Genomic DNA, 17,373 nt, shown 5'->3' on the forward strand with positions numbered 1-17,373 from the left:
ACCCCGCCTCCGCTCCCCCGCCCCTGGCCGCTGTGGGGCGGGTGTGCCCGGCGCCGGGGCGGAGCGAACGCAAAAGCGCAGGCGTGGGAGCGACGGGGGCCGTGACCAGACTGCGTGCGCGCGCGCGCGCGCGCAGAGCCCACGTGCGGCACCCGCTCGGCCCGGTCCGGCTCCGCCCCGCTCCTCTCCCTCCGGACCCGTCGGGCCATGGGTTCCGGCCGGGCCGCAGACTCGGTGCGAGCGCGCTACCTCGTGTACTTCCAGTACTTAGGCACGGACTTTAAGTACGTCGTCCGGACCCCTCCCGTGCCCGCAACCTCCCCCCCCCCACGCGACCTGGCGCCCCGGGAAGCTTCGGAGCTGGACACCGACGGCTGCCGACCACCCGGCGCCCGAGGGGAGGGTGGGAGCTATATTTAGGATCCGCACCTCTGGCCTCGTGCCCCAACACCGAGGAAGAAATGGCCGCGTTGGTCTCATGGGGCAGGTCTGGGGCCGGACGGTCTGCCGCCCGCTGACCTGCGCCTGCCTCTGCCCACAGCGGGGTCGCGGCCGTCAGGGGAACCCAGCGTGCCGTCGGGGTCCTGAACTACCTAGAGGTGAGCTCCGCTGGCCCGTCCCCCGGGATGGAGGGGGGCGACCCCGGAGACGGGCAGATGAGAGCCCCGCGCCTCTGGAGCACAGGGGGCGGTCCCTCGGGGCTCTGGTCCTCGATCGCGCTGCCCGCTCCGCCCCCGGCGGCTCTGTCCCCACAGGAGGCCGCAGAGAGGCTGAACTCGGTCTTGCCGGTCAAGTTTATCATCTCCAGCCGCACAGATGCTGGAGTCCACGCCCTGAGCAACGCTGCGCACCTGGATGTCCAGCGCCGCTCAGGCCAGCCGCCCTTCTCCCCTGAGGTCCTGACCCAGGCCCTCAACACCCACCTGCGGCACCCTGCCATCCGGTGCGCAGCGTTCTGCTCTCCCCCCCCCACCCCACCCCCTACTCCTACCACCGCTTTGGTCAGAAAGGACTTTGTGTCTGGATAGGTGTCACTTGTGGCGGTTTCATTCCTCTGGTGTGCCTGCCCTTACTTCCACAGGGTCCTGCAGGCCTTCCGAGTGCCCAGCGACTTCCATGCCCGCTATGCAGCCACGTCCAGGACCTACCTGTACCGCCTGGCCACCGGCTGTCCCGGGCCTAGCCAGCTGTCAGTGTTTGAGCGAAACCGATGCTGGGCACTACGGGCTGAGTGAGTTGCAGATGTGAGAGTGAGTGGGGGGGGCTGCCAGGCCCACCTGGCTGGCGACTTCCTCCTAACCGCTCACCTGGCTCCCTGCAGCTGCTTGGATGTGGCTGCCATGCGGGAAGCTGCCCAACACCTCCTGGGGACACATGATTTCCGCGCCTTCCAATCAGCCGGCAGTCCATCCACTAGCTCTGTGCGCACACTGCGCCGAGCCTCAGTGTCCCCCGACCCAGCCAGCCCCTTTGTCCTCCCCCAGGAGAGCAGGTGAGGAGGGGCAGCTTGCACACTCGTCTGGAGATGGTGGGGCCTGGACTTAGCTTCAGCACCGTCCCTGGCAAGGGCAGTGCAGAGGCAGGACGTGGCCAGCCTAGGAGCTCCCTAGACACCTGTGGGGCATGCTGGGCTGCTCAGTGATGCCCACGAACTGCAGCTGTGCGCTCCCCCCAGGCCGGGGTCCCTGCCAAGCTGGGGCACAGAGCACGGAGAATGCTGCCTTTCTCTGAGGGCTGCCCGCCTTGCCCAGAGTTCACTGCCTAGTGGATGGGTCTTGGCAGCTGCTGAAAAGGTCCCACTGGGGGAGGAGCACCAGGCCAGTGGTTCCGGCCCAGCCTGATGGGGGTTGGTCCTTCTGCCCCAGCACTGTCTCAGGGGCCTCCAGCCTCGTGGCAGCTGCTGACTTCTAGAACCTTCCCAGTTCGGGCCAACACACTGAAGGGAAGAGGAACTTCTGCACTGTCAGCCTTGGAGTCACGCCAAAGAGCCCCCAGCCCGAGGCTTGGGTCTCTAGCAGATGAGCTGGCCACACTCCCCTCCCTCAGCTGCCCCAGAGCCAGTTGCCGGGACCTTAGCTCCTCTGCCTGAGGGCTCCATCCCCACAGCAAGGCCCAGGAAGGCTCTGCTGCCCCTCGCTCTCTCAAACAATCTCCCTCCTACTGGTCTCCTTCAGGGGTGGGTGGTCAGTAGAGGCTCCTGGGATGAAGAGAGGATGGGAAAGTTTTTCCAGGCCCCTTGCCCTGCCCAGCCCACTTCCCTTGTCTGGGGCCAAACTGGTCTGGGGCTGCCCTGTGGCCTGGACATCACAGGTACCTGTGTCCCCAGGAGGTTGCAGTTCTGGACGCTGGAGTTTGAGAGCCAGTCTTTCCTGTACAGACAGGTAGGTTCTGTCCTGGGGCAATCCCGGGGGTGGGGGCAGGGGCTCAGGCCACTGTGGCAGTCTTGGCCTTGGGTTGCAGGTGCGGAGAATGACAGCAATCCTTGTGGCCGTAGGGTTGGGGGCCTTGACACCCACTCAAGTGAAGGTGATTCTGGAGAGCCGGGACCCACTGGGCAGGCATCAGACACGTGTGGCCCCAGCCCATGGCTTGTTCCTGAAGTCAGTGCTATACAGAGACCTTGAGGACCTGGGTGAGAGGACGTGGCCTGGGAAGGTCCCTGTCTGTACCGCACTGACTGACCCTCCAGGCTGGGTCCTTGCTGGAGGAGCTCTTGGTGGTAGAGCTGTCACAGCTCGTCTGTGTCGTTACAGCGGCCAGGAATCCAGCCTCTGCCCAGCAGGAAAGCCCAGCTCTGCTGGGAGACTTCAGGCCAGAGACCAGCAGCGCAAAGGCAGGCGGCCCGGAGTGAGTGAGTGCCGGGCTCCCCCAGCCCACGTCCACTCTTGACCTGGCCCCTTGGGGGAGGGGGTCTGAGAGGGGGTCTTCACGGAGGGAGAAGGGGCTCCAAGCTGACCCAGGGTCTGTCCACAGATCCTGCCTCCAGCGATTCCAAAGCTGCCGGCCTCAAGTGCTCTGTGGGGTCCATGGCACTGAAGCAGCAAATGACCCTCAACGCCCAGCGAATCTCAGGGCTGCCACAGCCCACTAGCCGGACCACTGTGACCCGCTCTGTCAAGTACTCAAGTGTCTGGGGCCAGAGCAGGCCTCCCGTCTCCCTGAGTCCCTTGTGCGCTGGGTGCCCCTCTGCCCCAGGTGGGCTGCCCCAGGGGTGGGCATGGGAAACGGATGTCAGCATCATGAAGGAAAAACACAAGCAGCCTTTGTTTCAGCGTGTAATGTGCATTAACACCCCAGACCCAAAAGTAGAAATAAAAGGTAAAGGGGGCTTCAGAACCATTTATTTCTGCAGCCAAACACGCCCACTTGGGCAGACATGTGACACTGGTCCCCACGGACGAAGGCTGTGGCCACCTGTGGGCTTCACACCCGCAGAGGGGAGACCCAAGGCTGAAACATGGTCCTGGAGTGGAAGCCCACGTCCCTATGGCTGGGCAGAGGGCGGCGGTGGCTGGTCAGCTGCCTCCGCTGGGAGCCTGGGGCAGACCCTTCTTGAGCAGGGACGTGAGATAGCTCCCCAGCTCCTCGTCCTAGGACAGGAGTGAGGAGCTGTTATCTCAAGCCCCCCAACCTACCCCATTGGTCTCTGACGTGCTGCCAGGGGCCAGCCCTCCTGGGTCTTATCACAAACCTGGTAGGTCCAGGAGACCAGCAGCACCTTGGTGCCTGGGTCCTCTGAGTGGGCAGCGGCCTGAATGAGAATGGACTCCACAGTCACGGAGCCATCGGGAAGGTGCTGCACGCAGTGGTCCTTGAGGACGCTGTGGGAAGGTTTGGTGAGGCCCCACCCCAGCCCGCTGGCGCCCCGCCCCTAGGGCCACAAGGGGCGGGGCCAGGCCCACCTCTTCAGGTGGCTGTAGACGCGCAAGGCCATCTCCTGCTCCTTGCGAGGGTCGTGCAGATGCACGCGGCAGGTGAAGCGCAGTTGGTGCTCAGCCAGGCCCAGCTCCTTGAGGGCCTGCTCTGAGGACACGAGCCGGAAGTTCTGCGGGACAGGGGCAGGTCAGGGAGCATGGGAGGCCCCCCCCCAACCACCCCAGCCTGATTGCTCCTCCGCGCACTCACACTGTCCTTCATGACTAGGGTGCCGTGCAGGAGCCGGGGCTTTTTGGCGTCAGGGAGCAGCCCTGCGGAGAAGAGGGCAGGGGTGGGAGCCATCAGCGGGGTCCGCCTGCCCCACCTGGCCCCACCCCGCCCAAGTGCCTGCCCCGCATACCCTGTGCCATCTCCCGCTTCAGCAGCCCCAGCGAGATGCCCACAGGGATGCTGGGGCTCGTGGGCAGTGTCACCGTCTCGCCATTGGCCGGCATGTAGCAAGTGACCCCTGGGCCAGAGAAGAGAGCCTCAGCGGGGCTGCCCAGCCCTGCCCACATCCCTCTGCACCCCGAGCCCACCTGCCCCGCTGCCTACGGAATTCCTGCTCGATCTTCTGCTTTAGGAACTCCATCTTCTTGGCCTCGCCGTGCACCAGCAGCACGCTCTCCGGCTCCGCCTGGCCCACCAGCTGCATGATGCCCTTGGCGTCCGCGTGGGCGCTGAATGACATGTACTCCACTTGCATCTTGACCTCGAGCTGCAGCGTCACAGCACACACGGGCTGTCACCCTCCACCCAAGCAGGCCCCGAGAGCACTGGGGAGGCTGGGACTCACCACCTGCCGCCCCTCCATCTCCAGCTTGCGCTGCCCGCTGAGGATCTTGTGGCCCACAGTGCCCTGCACGCAGTAGCCAGGCATGATGACCTGCGGCAGAGAGAACGGAGCTGCTGGCCATCTGCATGGCCTGCTACCTCCCGATGCCCCAGCCCACCTGCTGCCCCTCGGAACCTGAACCCATTGCCAGCCCCGCTACAGACTTGGACAGACGGGGGTCTCAAGCACGAGCCTGCCCAGGCCTCGCCACCATGACCCCTGCTAGTGGCCAAGGGGTGGGGGAGGCCCTGCCTGGCACAGCAGGCCTGTCCCGAGGTGGGGGGCGGGGGGAGCTCCAGGGAGCTGCCCTGGGGCCAGACCCTCACCATGTTCTTCTCATTCCCCGCCCACTTCCGGAAGATCTGCAGCGACTGGCCAGCATGCAGCATCCCTGGTGTGGCAAACACGACCTGCGGGTGGCCGAGGGGTAGTCAGACCCAGCCCCTCGCCACCCTCAGAGCAGTCTGACCCTGTGCCCACCCCAGGCCCCACCCTCTGACCTCATCTTGTCCCCAGTGCAGGTGTGCCCACTCCCCAGGGAGACCTGCAGGTGCCCCAGCATGCCCCACAGGGAAGAGACGCACACACATGGCACAACCCGGCTGCAGCAAGCACAGGACAGCCAGGCCTGCACCTCGGCCAGGGCCTCACCATCGGGCCCGGGTTGTCGGCAAAGGCGCGGTCGAAGGCCTTGATGTGCTTGAACTCGAACATGTTCCTCTGCACAAAGGTCTTCCGGATCTTCTGGTTGGTCCAGGTGATGAAGAGCTTGTAGTAGTGGTTGGCCTTCTCCGTCAAGCCCGTGGAGAAGTAGATGGGCGCCTTCAGGTTCATGCGCTCCCTGGGGACAGGGCAGCAGCCGTCACGTCAGCCCCACGCCCTTGGCTGTCTCCCGCCCCTATGACTGAGCAGGCCGGTGCCCTCAGCCCACCTCCTCCAACAAATGTGGGGGCTGACGTGCACGGAGGCCACGCATGGGAAGATGGTGCCCGCGTGCCGTCGCAGGCCGCCTGGCTTGGGCACGCGCCGTGGACATCGGGCGCCCTGCCCGTGAGTGCTGTGCTGACATCGCTGCAGCCTGCCCTCTGCGTGGAGCCAGGCCGAGGCCCAGCCGGCTGGACACAGGAAGATCGCATGGCCCATGCTGTGTGCTGAATGGCCATCTCACAGGCACAGGCATCCGCTCCCATCCACCCACCGAGTCCCGGGCTCCCTGGAGCCAGCCCAGCTGTACCTACCAGAAGGTCTCCAGCAGGATGCAGAGCTCCTGAGCACGGCCCAGCGCAAACACCGGGATCAGCACCTGTAGGGGACCAGGGAGGGGCTTGGGTGGGAGCCCCCAGCCGCAATGCCCACCCAGGTCAAGGCCACATGTGAGTGCAGTGGCCGGGGCAGTAGCTCCCTGTGGCCACCTTCTCAGAGTGCTGTGAAACACAGACCAGCTCTGCTGGCAGCTCTGGTGGCCAGAGGCTGCATCCAGAAGTCATGGCCGGGCAACCTGAGAGCGGGGGGCCCCACCCACTCCTGCCCCCAGGCACGATCTACCCAGAAGTGACCCCGGTGGGTGCCCCGGCCAACCCCTGTTGGGGTCTGAGACCTGAGGGCAAACAAGTGCCCCTGGGAGGGCCGGAGGGAGTTTTCCTCCCCCCGGGGTGGGCAGCCCTCCCTCCCACGGTGCCCACGTGGCCCGGGGCCCTTCCTGACGCCCCCACCGCGCCAGCCACCTTGCCGCCACGCTCCACGGTCTCGTGGACCTTCTTTAGGAAGTCTCGCTCCCGGCAGCGCTTGGAGTCGCGGATGGTCGTGGCATACGTGGACTCCGTGATGAGCAGGTTGGGGCGGCATCTGTCGATCCAGGCAGCTCTAGAACAGTGGGGGTCATATCCCAAGGTGGACAGGCCACATGCCACAGGGCTGGGAGCGATGCACTGGCCCCCAGCCCAAACCTGGCCAGGCCCTCTGGCTGGCAGCTGCCCCTCTGCACAGGGCCAAGCACTGACATGTCATGGGAAGCACTCAAGGGGAGACAGGAAACACAGACTCTGACTCTCATGGGGGACACAGGGGGACACTAGAGCGCTGACCACTCAGGCACCCAGCGTGTCTGGGGCGGGGTGGGGCTTCAGAAGATCAAACAAACACACAGGCGACTTACCCCAGATGCCGGTCCGGAGTCATGTTATAATCGCCCTGGCAGAGAAGGAAGCATCAGGCAGGCACCCCCTCTCCCTGCCCAGGCAGCCCCACCTGGGCCCACGCGCTCCACTCACCGTGTAGACCACCGACTCAGAGCCCACTCTGATCTGGAACATGGCGGCCCCCAGCACGTGGCCCGCATAGTATGCCTTGATTTCCAGCTCCTCGTCCACCTGCAGGAGAGGGAGGGCGGAGCTCAGGTCTGGGGCTGTGTTGGGGCCGGGGGGCGGAGGAGGGCAGCAGGGGCCAGGAGCAGATGGCACGTGCTCGCCTTTCGCTTCGTCCTCGTTTTCACGTCCGACACCAATTTTCAATCAAAAGTAACCAAACCCAAAAGACAAGACTAGAGAATAGGAAACAAAAAAAACAGCCTGGAAAAGCAGACTCTAAATGGACTGTGATTAAATTACTTGAAGAATTAAAAGGCAAGATAAAGAATATTGGCAAAAAAATAGAGACTTAAAAAAAGTGGAAATTCTAAAACTAGGAACTATATACAATAAACCAAATTAAGAATTCAGTCATTGAGTTTAACACCACACTACACGTAACCAAAGATAACGACTGAATGGACACATACAGAAGGAAGCATCCAGCCTGAAGGACAGAAGGACAGAAGGCTGGATAAAGCCTAGAGCGAGACCCCCACCTGCCCCCCAGGGCCCCAGCTAGAGGATGGGGACCAGCACGGGCTACCCTGAGAGAGGCAGGTGAAAGGCACCAGGCCGGGACACAGGATGTCCCGCCCCTGAGCAGGTAAGAGAAAACACGGAGCCCTTCACAGCACGCTGCCCCAGAGAAAGGTTTTGACACACAGTGGCCGGGAAGGTACATCCAAAGCAAATGCCGAGCTGGAGCCCCGTAGCTAATGAGAACAGTCCTGGAGCACAAGAGAGGGTGAGCCATCTGCCAACTGTACAAAGGCAGTGGCCACCCCCCGCCCACAGACCCATGCTGGCTCTTCCGGCAGATCAATCATCCCAAGTTAAGAAGTAAGGGACACAGGCACAGGGCAGCGGTGAGAAAGGGAAATACAGAGCGGACACCCAGTGAACCTGCCGGCCGGCAATGCCGTCCTGACGGGCTCGGGCTCGCACACGCACACGCACACGCACACACACAAAGCCAGAACACGCAGAAACGGCAGCCTCTGGAGGCAGCTGGGAAATGTCCGAGGCCCCTGCCCCGTCCAGGAAAGAGGCAGCACTTAGGCTTTTGTCAGCACGGTCGCATTTTATCATCTCTGCCACTGCGGCCATCGTGAGAGCACATAACTGCCAATCAAACAAAAGAAACAATTTTTAAAAAATCATTCCCAAAAAGGGAATAAAGGAAAGGACAAACAGAACAGGAAGGAGGAGCAGAGTGTCGCCGGCGAGGGTGCAGCGAGCCCGAGGGTCTCTGTGCATAGCACCAGGGACAGGCAACAGGCTGGGCTCAGAACAACCCAGACTACACACTACTCCCAAAAGCCACGTTTAAAATGTGACACAGAAAAGCTGAAAGTAAAAGAAAATGGAAAAAGATGCACTGTGCAAACATTAACCAAAGGCAGGGGAGGCGGGAATGGTGTCATCAGATTACCAGAAAAACGACTTTCAGATAAAAACTATCACTAGACAAACACGTGACACTTCATGTTGACAGAATGCTTAACCAGGAGAAAATGACCCACAACGTGTAGGCACAGAATGGCAAGCAGAACGCAGACTCCGAGGAGAAACAGACAAATGCACACCCTCTGATAAATTTTATCAAATTAGACATCTCTCGCCCGCTTTCAGGCCTCCGTTTCCCCACCCCGCACACAACCGTCGCTGAGATGAAGCCCCAAGTCCACCGCCCAGCACCGGGCGCCCCGCGGGGCTCGCTCGGCGCACCGTCCAGCCCCGCCTTCCCCCCGGCCAGCACGCCGAGCTCCCCCGTGCCCAGACGGTACAAGCGTCCCACCAGCCTGTGCCCCTCCAGCCTCTTCCACGCGCTCAGGCACAAAGCTAGGCGAGGGGCAGCGGACACCACACCCCTGCCCGAATGCCGCCTCTGGGCCGGGCCCCCCTACCGCCTCCTGCTGACGGGCAGTGCCTGCCAGAGACCCTGACCTGGACCGTCTGGTGGAGGTGGACGGCCACCACCTTTTTCATGCAGTCCTTGATCATCTGGGAGGTGAAGAAGTTGGCCTCTCCCTTCTTGTCCACGGCGATCTTGCGGTAGTCCTCCAGCAGGATGGGGCAGATGGCCTGGGTGGGGTGGGTCATGTAGATGGGCCCGTCGTAGCCCACCATCTCGCTGAAGTAGGGGAGCGCCCCGCAGTGGTCCAGGTGGAAGTGGCTGGGGGTGCGGCATGGTCAGCCGGCCACTGCGCCCCCCACCCCGCCCCACCGCCCGCACCAGCTCGACTTGGGTCATTCCGCCTACCCACCCGCCCGTTGGTTCATTCATTCACTGAGTGCCTACTGTGCGCCAGGCACCGTTCTAAGCACTGGAGAGCGAGGGGCAAACAGACTAACACGCCCGCCTTCCTGGACCCGCAGCCTAGGCGCCTGGCTCGGCAGTAAGCGGGCGAGTGACGACACCGGACGAGAACACTCTCCGTGAAGAGAGCGGGAGCCGCCATCTCCGGTGGGTGGTCGGGAGGACCCTGTGGCACGTGTACTGAGGGGGGACAGAGGCGGGATGAGGCCTGGCAAGGCATGGGGGCAGAAGGACAGCAGTGCCATGCCACCCACAGACGAAGCCCTAGTCCGCGGAGGGGCCAGAACGGCAGGGGCCTCAGAGCAGCTGAGGACGAGGGGTCTCTGGCTGCAGTGGAGGGCCAGCAGGAAAGGCTGAGTGGTCACCAGGCCACGGGGTGACGGTCAGGGTTATGAGATGGCTGGACTTGAGACAGGTCTGTGACGCTGAATGTGGGGGGTGAGGCAGGCTGCCGCCCAGGGGAGGTCAGGAGGTCGGGGGCGGTATGAACAAGTGGCCTGGGGAGGCGTGTGAGGATCGAGGACTGGTAGGGGGGACAGGGCAGGCACTGCCACCAAAACATGGCTGAGGCTGACTGACAGGAGCCTGAGAACAACTGGGTCCCAACGAGTGAGGCGCCAGCTGTGCACTGGTGGCCTCCACCCCGCCACAGGCCAGCTGCCCTGACATAGCCTCATCTTCCTAGGGCACCTAGGCTCTCATCCACGACCCCTGGGGACACAGCCGATAGGCATACACAGCACTGTCCTCCTTCCACAGAGCTCACTGCAGCCCAAGGAGCAGCGTGAACACCCACGACCACACAAAGACACTGCCATCGGGGCCAGCGTCCAGAGCAGGCAGGCGCCAGCCCCGGGGCAGAGCCCAGGTCAGCGACGCCCATGGCCGGCCGCCTCCGCAGGCCCAGAGCGGCTCTCCTGGGGGAAATGCGAGCCGGCGGGCGCAGCACCGCCACCGGCAGCTGACAGGAGCCCACCTGATGATCACACAGTCCAGGAAGTCGGTCAGCCGGCCGTTGCGCGTGATGTAGGAGAAGTCGGGGAAGCGCCTCTGAGGGGCCAAGAGCGCGTGTCAGACCGCGACGGCCGCCCGGGTCTGCGGGGGGCGGCCGCGTGCCCGCGCCCCTCCCACGCCGCGGCAGGGCGCTGCCCGCTCTCAGCCCCCGGGAGCAGAGAGCAGGTCAAAAGCCGAACCCAGCCCCTGCACCAGCCCACTCCCGCAACCCTGCAGCAGCCCCCGAGCCCCTCTGCCAGGGGATGGTGGGGGCCGCCCAGGAACAGCGACCCCAAACCCACCTCCTGCCACTACCCACTCGCCCCGACTGCCCCCGCTCCATGGGTCAGAACCTCCCGCTGGGTCCCAGGGTCCTCGACAAGGAGGGAGCAGGGCGACAGGCCCACCCACAGGACTCACGTCGTCATTGAAGCCCATGTGCATCCCACAGTCCAGCATGACATTCTTGCCCGCAATGGAGACCAGGATGCAGCTTCGGCCCACATCCTGGCCGGCTCCTGCAGGGGCGATGGGCAAGGTGCTGCCAAACCTCTCCCTGCCCTCCCGCCCCTCCTCGTCCCTGCAGAGCCCTCAGTGGGCCAGGAAACGACCCACGGCTGCTGCGTGGGCCGGTGAGGCAACGCCGCCGCCCCCTCCACACGCTGGTGGGCGAGGGAAATGTGCGGGGAGGGGACGAGGCGCCGAGCCCTCCAGGCGAATTCCAGCGCGAGTGTCCCCCCAACTGTGCCTCCAGCCCCAGGCCCGGCCTCTACCACCCAGGGTCAGTAGATGGAAGAAGCCCCTCACCCCTCAAGGTCGCAGCCCACCCACTGTGACCCACCGGTACCCTCAAAGGCCAGGACCAAGTAACAGGTGCTAGACTGTGGTCCCAGCACCAAGAGGCAACCTGGCACTACACCAGGCCTCGCCACTCCTCCTGAAACCTCGGCTGGGGTCACATCTAGGCTGTGAGGCCCCCTCCCCCTGGACCTGCTCTCGAGAGGTGTCAGGCACCTCCTGGTGGTGCCAGCACAGAGATTCCCCATGTGGCTTTAGGCTAGCTGTGGGGAAACAGGCCCCAGATGCCCTGGGAGGACCAACTACGGTGACCAGACCTTAATCTGAATCTCATCCACGCTCCTGACTTCTAAGCCCTGCCCAGCGGCTCCAGCCCAGCAGGGCACATCCTGGGTATCTGTCACCTCCTCTGGGGCCTGGGAACCCAAAAACAAAAAGACGCAACCTTGCCAGGGCCTGATGACATGCTTTCCATCTTAGAGCCTACGAGCCTCCCTCTGCTGGCCACCGGACCTTGTTAGCACCACACACACCAGGGCGACAGGGCCTTGGCCCAGAGCAGGATGTGGGCTGGTTCTAGAGAAGTGTGTCACCATGACGATAACAAGTGACACCAGCCAAGAGCTCTGTCTGCGTGCATCCGGCACTCCAGCCAGGACGCACAGGAGAAAGCAAAGGGGACATCCTGTGCACAGGGAGCCCACGCTCCAAACCAAGGAGATAGATGAGCCTGTGGATAACACACACCAAGTGCACCAGGTGGACATCAGCACCACAGAGGTAAGTCGGGCAGGAAAGGGGACACAGAAACTTCCAGAACCATGGCAGGCTTATGACTTGCAAGCAGGGTGGAGAGGGACAGCTGGGGAGGGGGGCAGGTGTGCAAAGGCCCTGTGGCATAGGTAACCTGGGACACTTTCCACATCTGGCCCAAGCGACTAGGGATCCTGTAAGGCAGACACTGGTGAGGGGAGACTGGAGGAGAAGCAGTTCTGCTTTGATGACACTGAAGCTGGGTGACCTTGGCGGCACACCCAGGCGAGACTAGACTAGGGTATCAGAGGCAGAATAAAGGACTATTTGAGCAGAGTAAGCAGCAAAAAGGAGTCAAATGGGAAAGGGGCTAGAAAGGGGTCCTGCACAGGCCCCGGAGGGGAGGGCGTGGGGCCACAGTGGCCAGCGGGGTCCCTGTGTCAACGGCTGGGAGAGGCCGTGAGGCTGACGACACTTGTGGCAGCGTGGGTTGTGTGCTCTAACCCTGCTGGCCAAGGGCAGTGGCGTTCGCTGCGGCTGTCAACAGGTCAGTGTCGGCACTGGAGCTGGTGGGCTATTTCGGAGAGAGCTCACGGCATGAGAATGTGCAGGTGGAGGGACATGCAGCGGAAGGGGCTCTCGACAGCCCAGTGACAAAGACAGGAGCTGGAACAGCACACAGAACGTGAGCAGGAAGAAGCCCAATGGGATGTGGAGGGCCAGCCACCAAAACGACCACTTCAGCTGTCAGAATGACAACCCCAGCTGTTTCTGGGTCCCTGGATTTGAGTGATCTTTTCCACTCCTTACTGTTCTGGACTGTTCCGGCTTTTCAAAGTGCACGTTTATATGTTTTGCAAAAGGCAAAGCTACTTTAAACCTTGCAGAGGCCAACTAAAACAAGGGCTGAACTGAGGGCAGACCACCAGGTTGGGTAAACGGGAGGCTGCAGGGAACCTGGGCGCGAGACAGACGCGGGTGGAGGGAGAGTGGCCGGTGAGGAGGCAAAGGCACCGGCCCGCGTGCAAAGGGAAATAAGGTGTGGAGGCGGCGTCGCTCGGGGCCGCTTTAGGCTGTCTCGTTCTCATCTCACTGTGAGGAAAATGGGACAAGGCGAGGTGGCCAGGACGTGAGCCCAAAGCCATCGCCCGCACTTTCTCCACCAAGGGCCTGAGCCGGCATGAGCAGTGGCCCGAGGCCTCCGTGACCTCGGCTCCGGGAAGGAGGCCGGTCCCCTGCGCCCCTAGGGCACGTCCCCAGACCACCGCCCGGGGCAGCGCCCGCGAGGTGGCGGCCGCAGGCCCCTCACTCACCCAAGGGAGTGACCCTGATCTCGGGCATCCTGCCGGGGCGCGCTCCAAAGTCCCGTCTCCTCTGCGCTCAGCGAGCCGCCACGCCCGCCGCGGCCGGACAAGCCCCGGGACCCCGACACCGCGACACCACGACAACGGACCGCACGAGCGCACGACCGCGGCGGCGCACTGCGCAGGCGCAGCCCAATGGCGCCAACTTCCGGTGCGCCCGCCGGAAACGGGGGCCGCACTTCCGGCCTCCTAATTGGGCGGCCGGCGACCAATCCCGGCGGGCGGGCGGGGTCCCGCGGCCCCGGCGGCAGCGGCGGCGGCACAGGTGAGCGTACGGCGCGCAGCCGGGGCAACGGAGCCCGACCTAACCCGGCAGGCGGCGCGGACCCTGGGTCTCAGCTGGAGCAGGAACGGCCCGCGATCCCACCCTACCCGAGCCCCGCGGCCCAACCTGGCGCCCCCGAGAACCCCCTTCCCTGGCGAGACTGGCAGCATTTCTTGGACAGGGCCGCGCTCCCGGCTCTGGGCCTGCGGTGCCCGGCGGGCGCCCCCGTCTCCTGGGGGCTTTCAGCCAGCTGTCCTGCTGTCAGCCACAGGGCTCGGGTGCTTAGGCCACCCTCCCGCCGAGCCCTGACCTTGGACCCTGGGCTGCTTCTGGGGGCTGTTGGCGGTGCCGTGCGTCACCTTCCCAGAGCTGGCGGACTGCACAGCCACTGCCCTTCCTGTTTCCAAGCTCCGAAAGGCTCTTGGCAGCACCTGCTGGCTGCGGCTCGGGTTCTGGGCAGGAAGGCCAGGCCCGAAGGCTGTCTCGTGGCTAAGAAGGTAACCCTGAGCGCCTTAGAGGCCACCTGCTCAGCGGGCAGAATACCGAGGCGCTGAGTAGGGGAGTGGTGCGCTGGAAGTCCTGGAGAGCCGCTTTCCTAAGGCCAGGCTGCCCCACACCTGAGGCAGGGTGAGCTCACCTCCCCGGGTGGGGGCTTCACCCGATGCCAGGCCTTGGTCAAAAGCCTTGGGGCCTGCAGGGCCTCAGCACCCACTGGGCCCCATTGGACGCGCCCTCAGATGGTGGGCAAGGCAAGATGTCCTGGCCCGTTTTCCCCAGAGATGAAGGGCTAGGTCTTCGGATGGTGAGCGACCTGCCCACATAGTGGGAGGCAGAGCCTGCACAGGCTCCCAGGGGTCATTCCTGGCTGGGGCTCTTGCCACAGCTTGAGTGGCCTCCCTCCCTAGCCGAGTCACCCAGCACCGAATGCACAGGAGCCCTGAGGCCCAGTGAGATGGAGCTTTTCCTGGACACGAGGTGGGATGCAGCGAGGTCCCCAAGGCCCATCAGAGCCACTCTGCAGTGCCAGCCCCAGGCACCCAGGGAAGCAAGGGCTAGGGTGTTCATTGGCACCCACTCAGTGCGTGGGTGCTTAGATGTCTGTGGAGTGACTGTATGAATGCAAGCAGAATCCAGAGCAGGAGCGTGGCACTTCCGGAAGGTTCCTCAGGGCTGTAGGAGGGCCTGTGGCTGTCTTCAGTGTGGAAAGGCCTTTGGCCCAGCCATCTTTCTGGGTGAGCCATGTGTCAGTACAAGTACTGAGTACAGTGTCAGTACAGCTGAAAAGATTGGTTTCTGTCCATCTGTCCAGCAAAAGCTGACCCATGGCCTCCGCGCTGGCTTCCGGGATAGATGCAGCTGTGAGCAAGGAAGGGTGAGGCCGCAGGCCCCCTCCCCGGCCAGCCCACCTCACCCCGCTGTCTCTCTTTCCACAGCTCACCCTCTTCCACCTCCCCTCTTGGAATTCCCCGTCCTCGGTCTTACCTGACCCCACCCCCACTAGAATGTTGCCAGACAAGGCTGAGCTGCTTCTCCGTCACCTGAATGCCTAGAACAGCGCCTGCTCTGGGCAGGGACAGCACACGTCCCTCCAACTAGCACGAGCACGTGAGCAGAGGTGTCACCGCGAGTGAGACGTAGCAGAGCAGCCTGGCAAAGCCTGAGCGACGAAGGGCTCCGCAGGGTCAGGCGTGTGAGTGTCACCTGGGCTCCTGGGGCAGGGGCCCGACTGGGGAGGGGCTCGCTGTGGGCTTTCAGTGGGAAACAGTGGGACCCCGGTTGTTTCTTTCCTGCCGGTCCTCCCCAAGGAGTGAGCTGATTCAGCGAGACAACCCACCAGCCCGGCCCCTGGCCTCCGTCTGTGCTGGAAAATGGCCGCCTCGGAGTCGGACTTCAATCTCAAGGTGGTCCTGGTCAGTTTCAAGCAATGTCTCAACGAGGCGGAGGAGGTGCAGCTGGACCACTACCTCGCCGGCTGGAGGGGGCTGGTCAGGTGCGTGGGCGAGACCTCTGCCCGAAGGCAGGCCTTGCTGGCCACAGTCCCCGGGCGCAGTAGGCAGGCAGCACTGTGCCCGGAAGACGGGGGCGGGGTGCCCTGCCCTGAGGTGAGTGCCTACACCCCTCACAGGTTCCTGAACAGCCTGGGCGCCATCTTCTCCTTCATCTCCAAGGACGTGGCGACGAAGGTGCAGATCATGGAAGGCCTGTGCGGCGGCCCCGGGCGGGAGCACTATAGCACCCTGCAGTCCATGGTGGCCTATGAGGTGGGCCACAAGCTGGTGGACTTGGAGCGGCGCGCCCGCTACCCTGACTCGGGCTGTCGGACGGTGCTGCGGCTGCACCGGGCCCTGCGCTGGCTGCAGCTCTTCCTGGAGGGCCTGCGCACCAGCCCGGAGGACGCCAGCACCGCCACACTCTGCACCGAGTCCTACAACGCCTCGCTGGCCGCCTTCCACCCCTGGATCGTCCGCCGGGCCGTCACCGTGGCCTTCTGCACGCTGCCCGCACGCAGAGCCTTCCTGGAGGCCATGAACGTGGGGCCCCCCGAGCAGGCTGTGGAGATGCTGAGCGAGGCCCTGCCCTTCATCGAGCGTGTGTACAGCATCTCCCAGAAGCTCTATGCCGAGCACGCCCTGCTGGGCCTGCCCTAGGGGCTGGAGGCCGGGGCAGCTGGGCTGTCAGTCCCAGGAGAGGGAGGACCACTGTTCCCCTGCGGACGGGGCTTGGGGAGTGACAGGCTGCGTGGCCCACTGCAAGAATGCAGGTCTGGCCGTGCGCTCCACACCCGTCCCCTCACTCTGCCTGGGCCTCCTAGCTTTCCGCTCGGCCAGGTCCCTGTGTGTGCAGTCATGCGTCACCCGGTGGGTAACGTGCAGAAGGCGAGGGGGGCGTGGTACAGGACCAGCGTCCTTGCAGAAGCCCAGGAGGCTACCTTGGCCTGTGTGTGGTCTGTGAGATGGGGTGAGTCACAGGTCCCAGGAGGGCAGACTTTGCCAGTGAACATGTCCAGCTGTTTGTGTTCTTTCCAGACCCGGGATGCAATGTCTGCCCAGGGGGGCTGCTTCCGGCCCCTCCGTGCCACGCGAGCAGTCCCCAGGCCAGGGAGAGAATCTCTGGGCAGTGGCTGGCATTGCAGCCCATATCCTGCCCCTCACCTTGTTAGCCAGGGCCCCACGTGTCCGCAGCAGTGACAGTGGGAGCTGAAGCCCACGCACAGGCCTGCACTTCCTCTCCCTGCACACATCTGCTGCCTCCTGCAGCCACACCGCCCAGGGCTCCCCAGGCAGCTGCCTGTGAGCCTGCATAGCACAACCCCAGAGCCCCTGGGGGCCCGTGACCGCTGGGCCAAGTGGCTTCTCCCTCCTCAGGGTCCAGCAAGATGCTGCATTCACTATTCTCTGCCCCTCACCGCTCTATCTCCGCGGAGCTCAGGAGACCCAGGGTGCATGGCAGACGGAGGGGCCTGGACCCCTTTGCCTGCTATGGTGGCAGACAGCCATGCCCGGCCCAGCCATCACCGAGCACTTGGGAGCCTGGCCCGTTCCACTGGTTCTTCATGGTGATCCCAGGTCCATGGTGCCAAGGGAGCGATGTCCACCACACAGCAGTTGGGCATACGTGGGGGCTTGTAGGACCCTCGGAGACCAATACGGGTGGTGGTTTTTCCAACGTGAATAAATTGCGATTGCAGAACCAGATACTGCACTCCAGGATGGGGTTATGGGAAGTGCCAGGCACCTGCTCACCAAGGAGAAGGGGCCTGAGGCCCCACTGCCACGCTTACA

The 17,373-nt window shown here is 63.8% G+C and overlaps 3 protein-coding genes across 11 annotated transcripts; 2 read left to right on the plus strand and 1 right to left on the minus strand.

The window, feature by feature from the left end:
* Positions 1 to 92: 92 nt before the first annotated feature.
* On the plus strand, positions 93 to 3,327 carry PUSL1 (pseudouridine synthase like 1). Of its 6 annotated transcripts, none has more exons than XM_039876821.1 (9): positions 96 to 284; positions 542 to 599; positions 756 to 943; positions 1,082 to 1,231; positions 1,322 to 1,492; positions 2,378 to 2,381; positions 2,461 to 2,632; positions 2,754 to 2,847; positions 2,974 to 3,327. In XM_039876821.1, the coding sequence occupies exons 1-9, from the start codon at positions 208 to 210 to the stop codon at positions 3,089 to 3,091; spliced, it is 1,032 nt and encodes a 343-aa protein (XP_039732755.1). In that variant the 5' UTR covers positions 96 to 207; the 3' UTR covers positions 3,092 to 3,327. The 6 variants fall into 6 exon arrangements, 4 of the variants coding, with proteins under 4 accessions (XP_039732758.1, XP_039732755.1, XP_039732754.1 ...); XR_005655860.1 differs by having other exon boundaries at positions 97 to 284; positions 2,327 to 2,381; positions 2,442 to 2,632; positions 2,974 to 3,058; XR_005655859.1 differs by having other exon boundaries at positions 97 to 284; positions 2,327 to 2,381; positions 2,442 to 2,632; positions 2,754 to 2,851; positions 2,974 to 3,034.
* Positions 3,320 to 13,441, minus strand: INTS11 (integrator complex subunit 11). Its single transcript, XM_039876819.1, has 17 exons — positions 13,276 to 13,441; positions 10,832 to 10,929; positions 10,395 to 10,468; positions 9,046 to 9,274; positions 7,021 to 7,119; positions 6,906 to 6,940; positions 6,475 to 6,613; positions 5,989 to 6,053; positions 5,402 to 5,591; positions 5,077 to 5,160; positions 4,712 to 4,801; positions 4,471 to 4,633; positions 4,277 to 4,384; positions 4,126 to 4,187; positions 3,903 to 4,045; positions 3,692 to 3,821; positions 3,320 to 3,590 (listed from the first exon to the last, which is right to left on the minus strand). Exons 1-17 carry the CDS (start codon positions 13,301 to 13,303, stop codon positions 3,516 to 3,518), a joined length of 1,812 nt encoding a protein of 603 aa, XP_039732753.1. The 5' UTR covers positions 13,304 to 13,441; the 3' UTR covers positions 3,320 to 3,515.
* A 76-nt stretch (positions 13,442 to 13,517) lies between these two features.
* CPTP (ceramide-1-phosphate transfer protein) lies at positions 13,518 to 17,286 on the plus strand. 4 transcript variants are annotated; one of them, XM_039876826.1, is made up of 4 exons: positions 13,518 to 13,591; positions 15,025 to 15,281; positions 15,397 to 15,581; positions 15,717 to 17,286. In XM_039876826.1, exons 3-4 carry the CDS (start codon positions 15,460 to 15,462, stop codon positions 16,237 to 16,239), a joined length of 645 nt encoding a protein of 214 aa, XP_039732760.1. In that variant the 5' UTR covers positions 13,518 to 13,591; positions 15,025 to 15,281; positions 15,397 to 15,459; the 3' UTR covers positions 16,240 to 17,286. The 4 variants fall into 4 exon arrangements, with proteins under 4 accessions (XP_039732760.1, XP_039732759.1, XP_039732762.1 ...); XM_039876825.1 differs by lacking the exon at positions 13,518 to 13,591 and adding an exon at positions 13,598 to 14,088; XM_039876828.1 differs by lacking the exon at positions 13,518 to 13,591 and adding an exon at positions 13,598 to 14,088 and having other exon boundaries at positions 15,400 to 15,581.
* The last annotated feature ends 87 nt before the right edge of the window (positions 17,287 to 17,373 follow it).

The sequence above is a fragment of the Pteropus medius genome, unplaced genomic scaffold (assembly GCF_902729225.1).
Source record: "Pteropus medius unplaced genomic scaffold, Ma_sr-lr_union100, whole genome shotgun sequence".
In the NCBI taxonomy this organism is placed as follows: Eukaryota; Metazoa; Chordata; class Mammalia; order Chiroptera; family Pteropodidae; genus Pteropus; species Pteropus medius.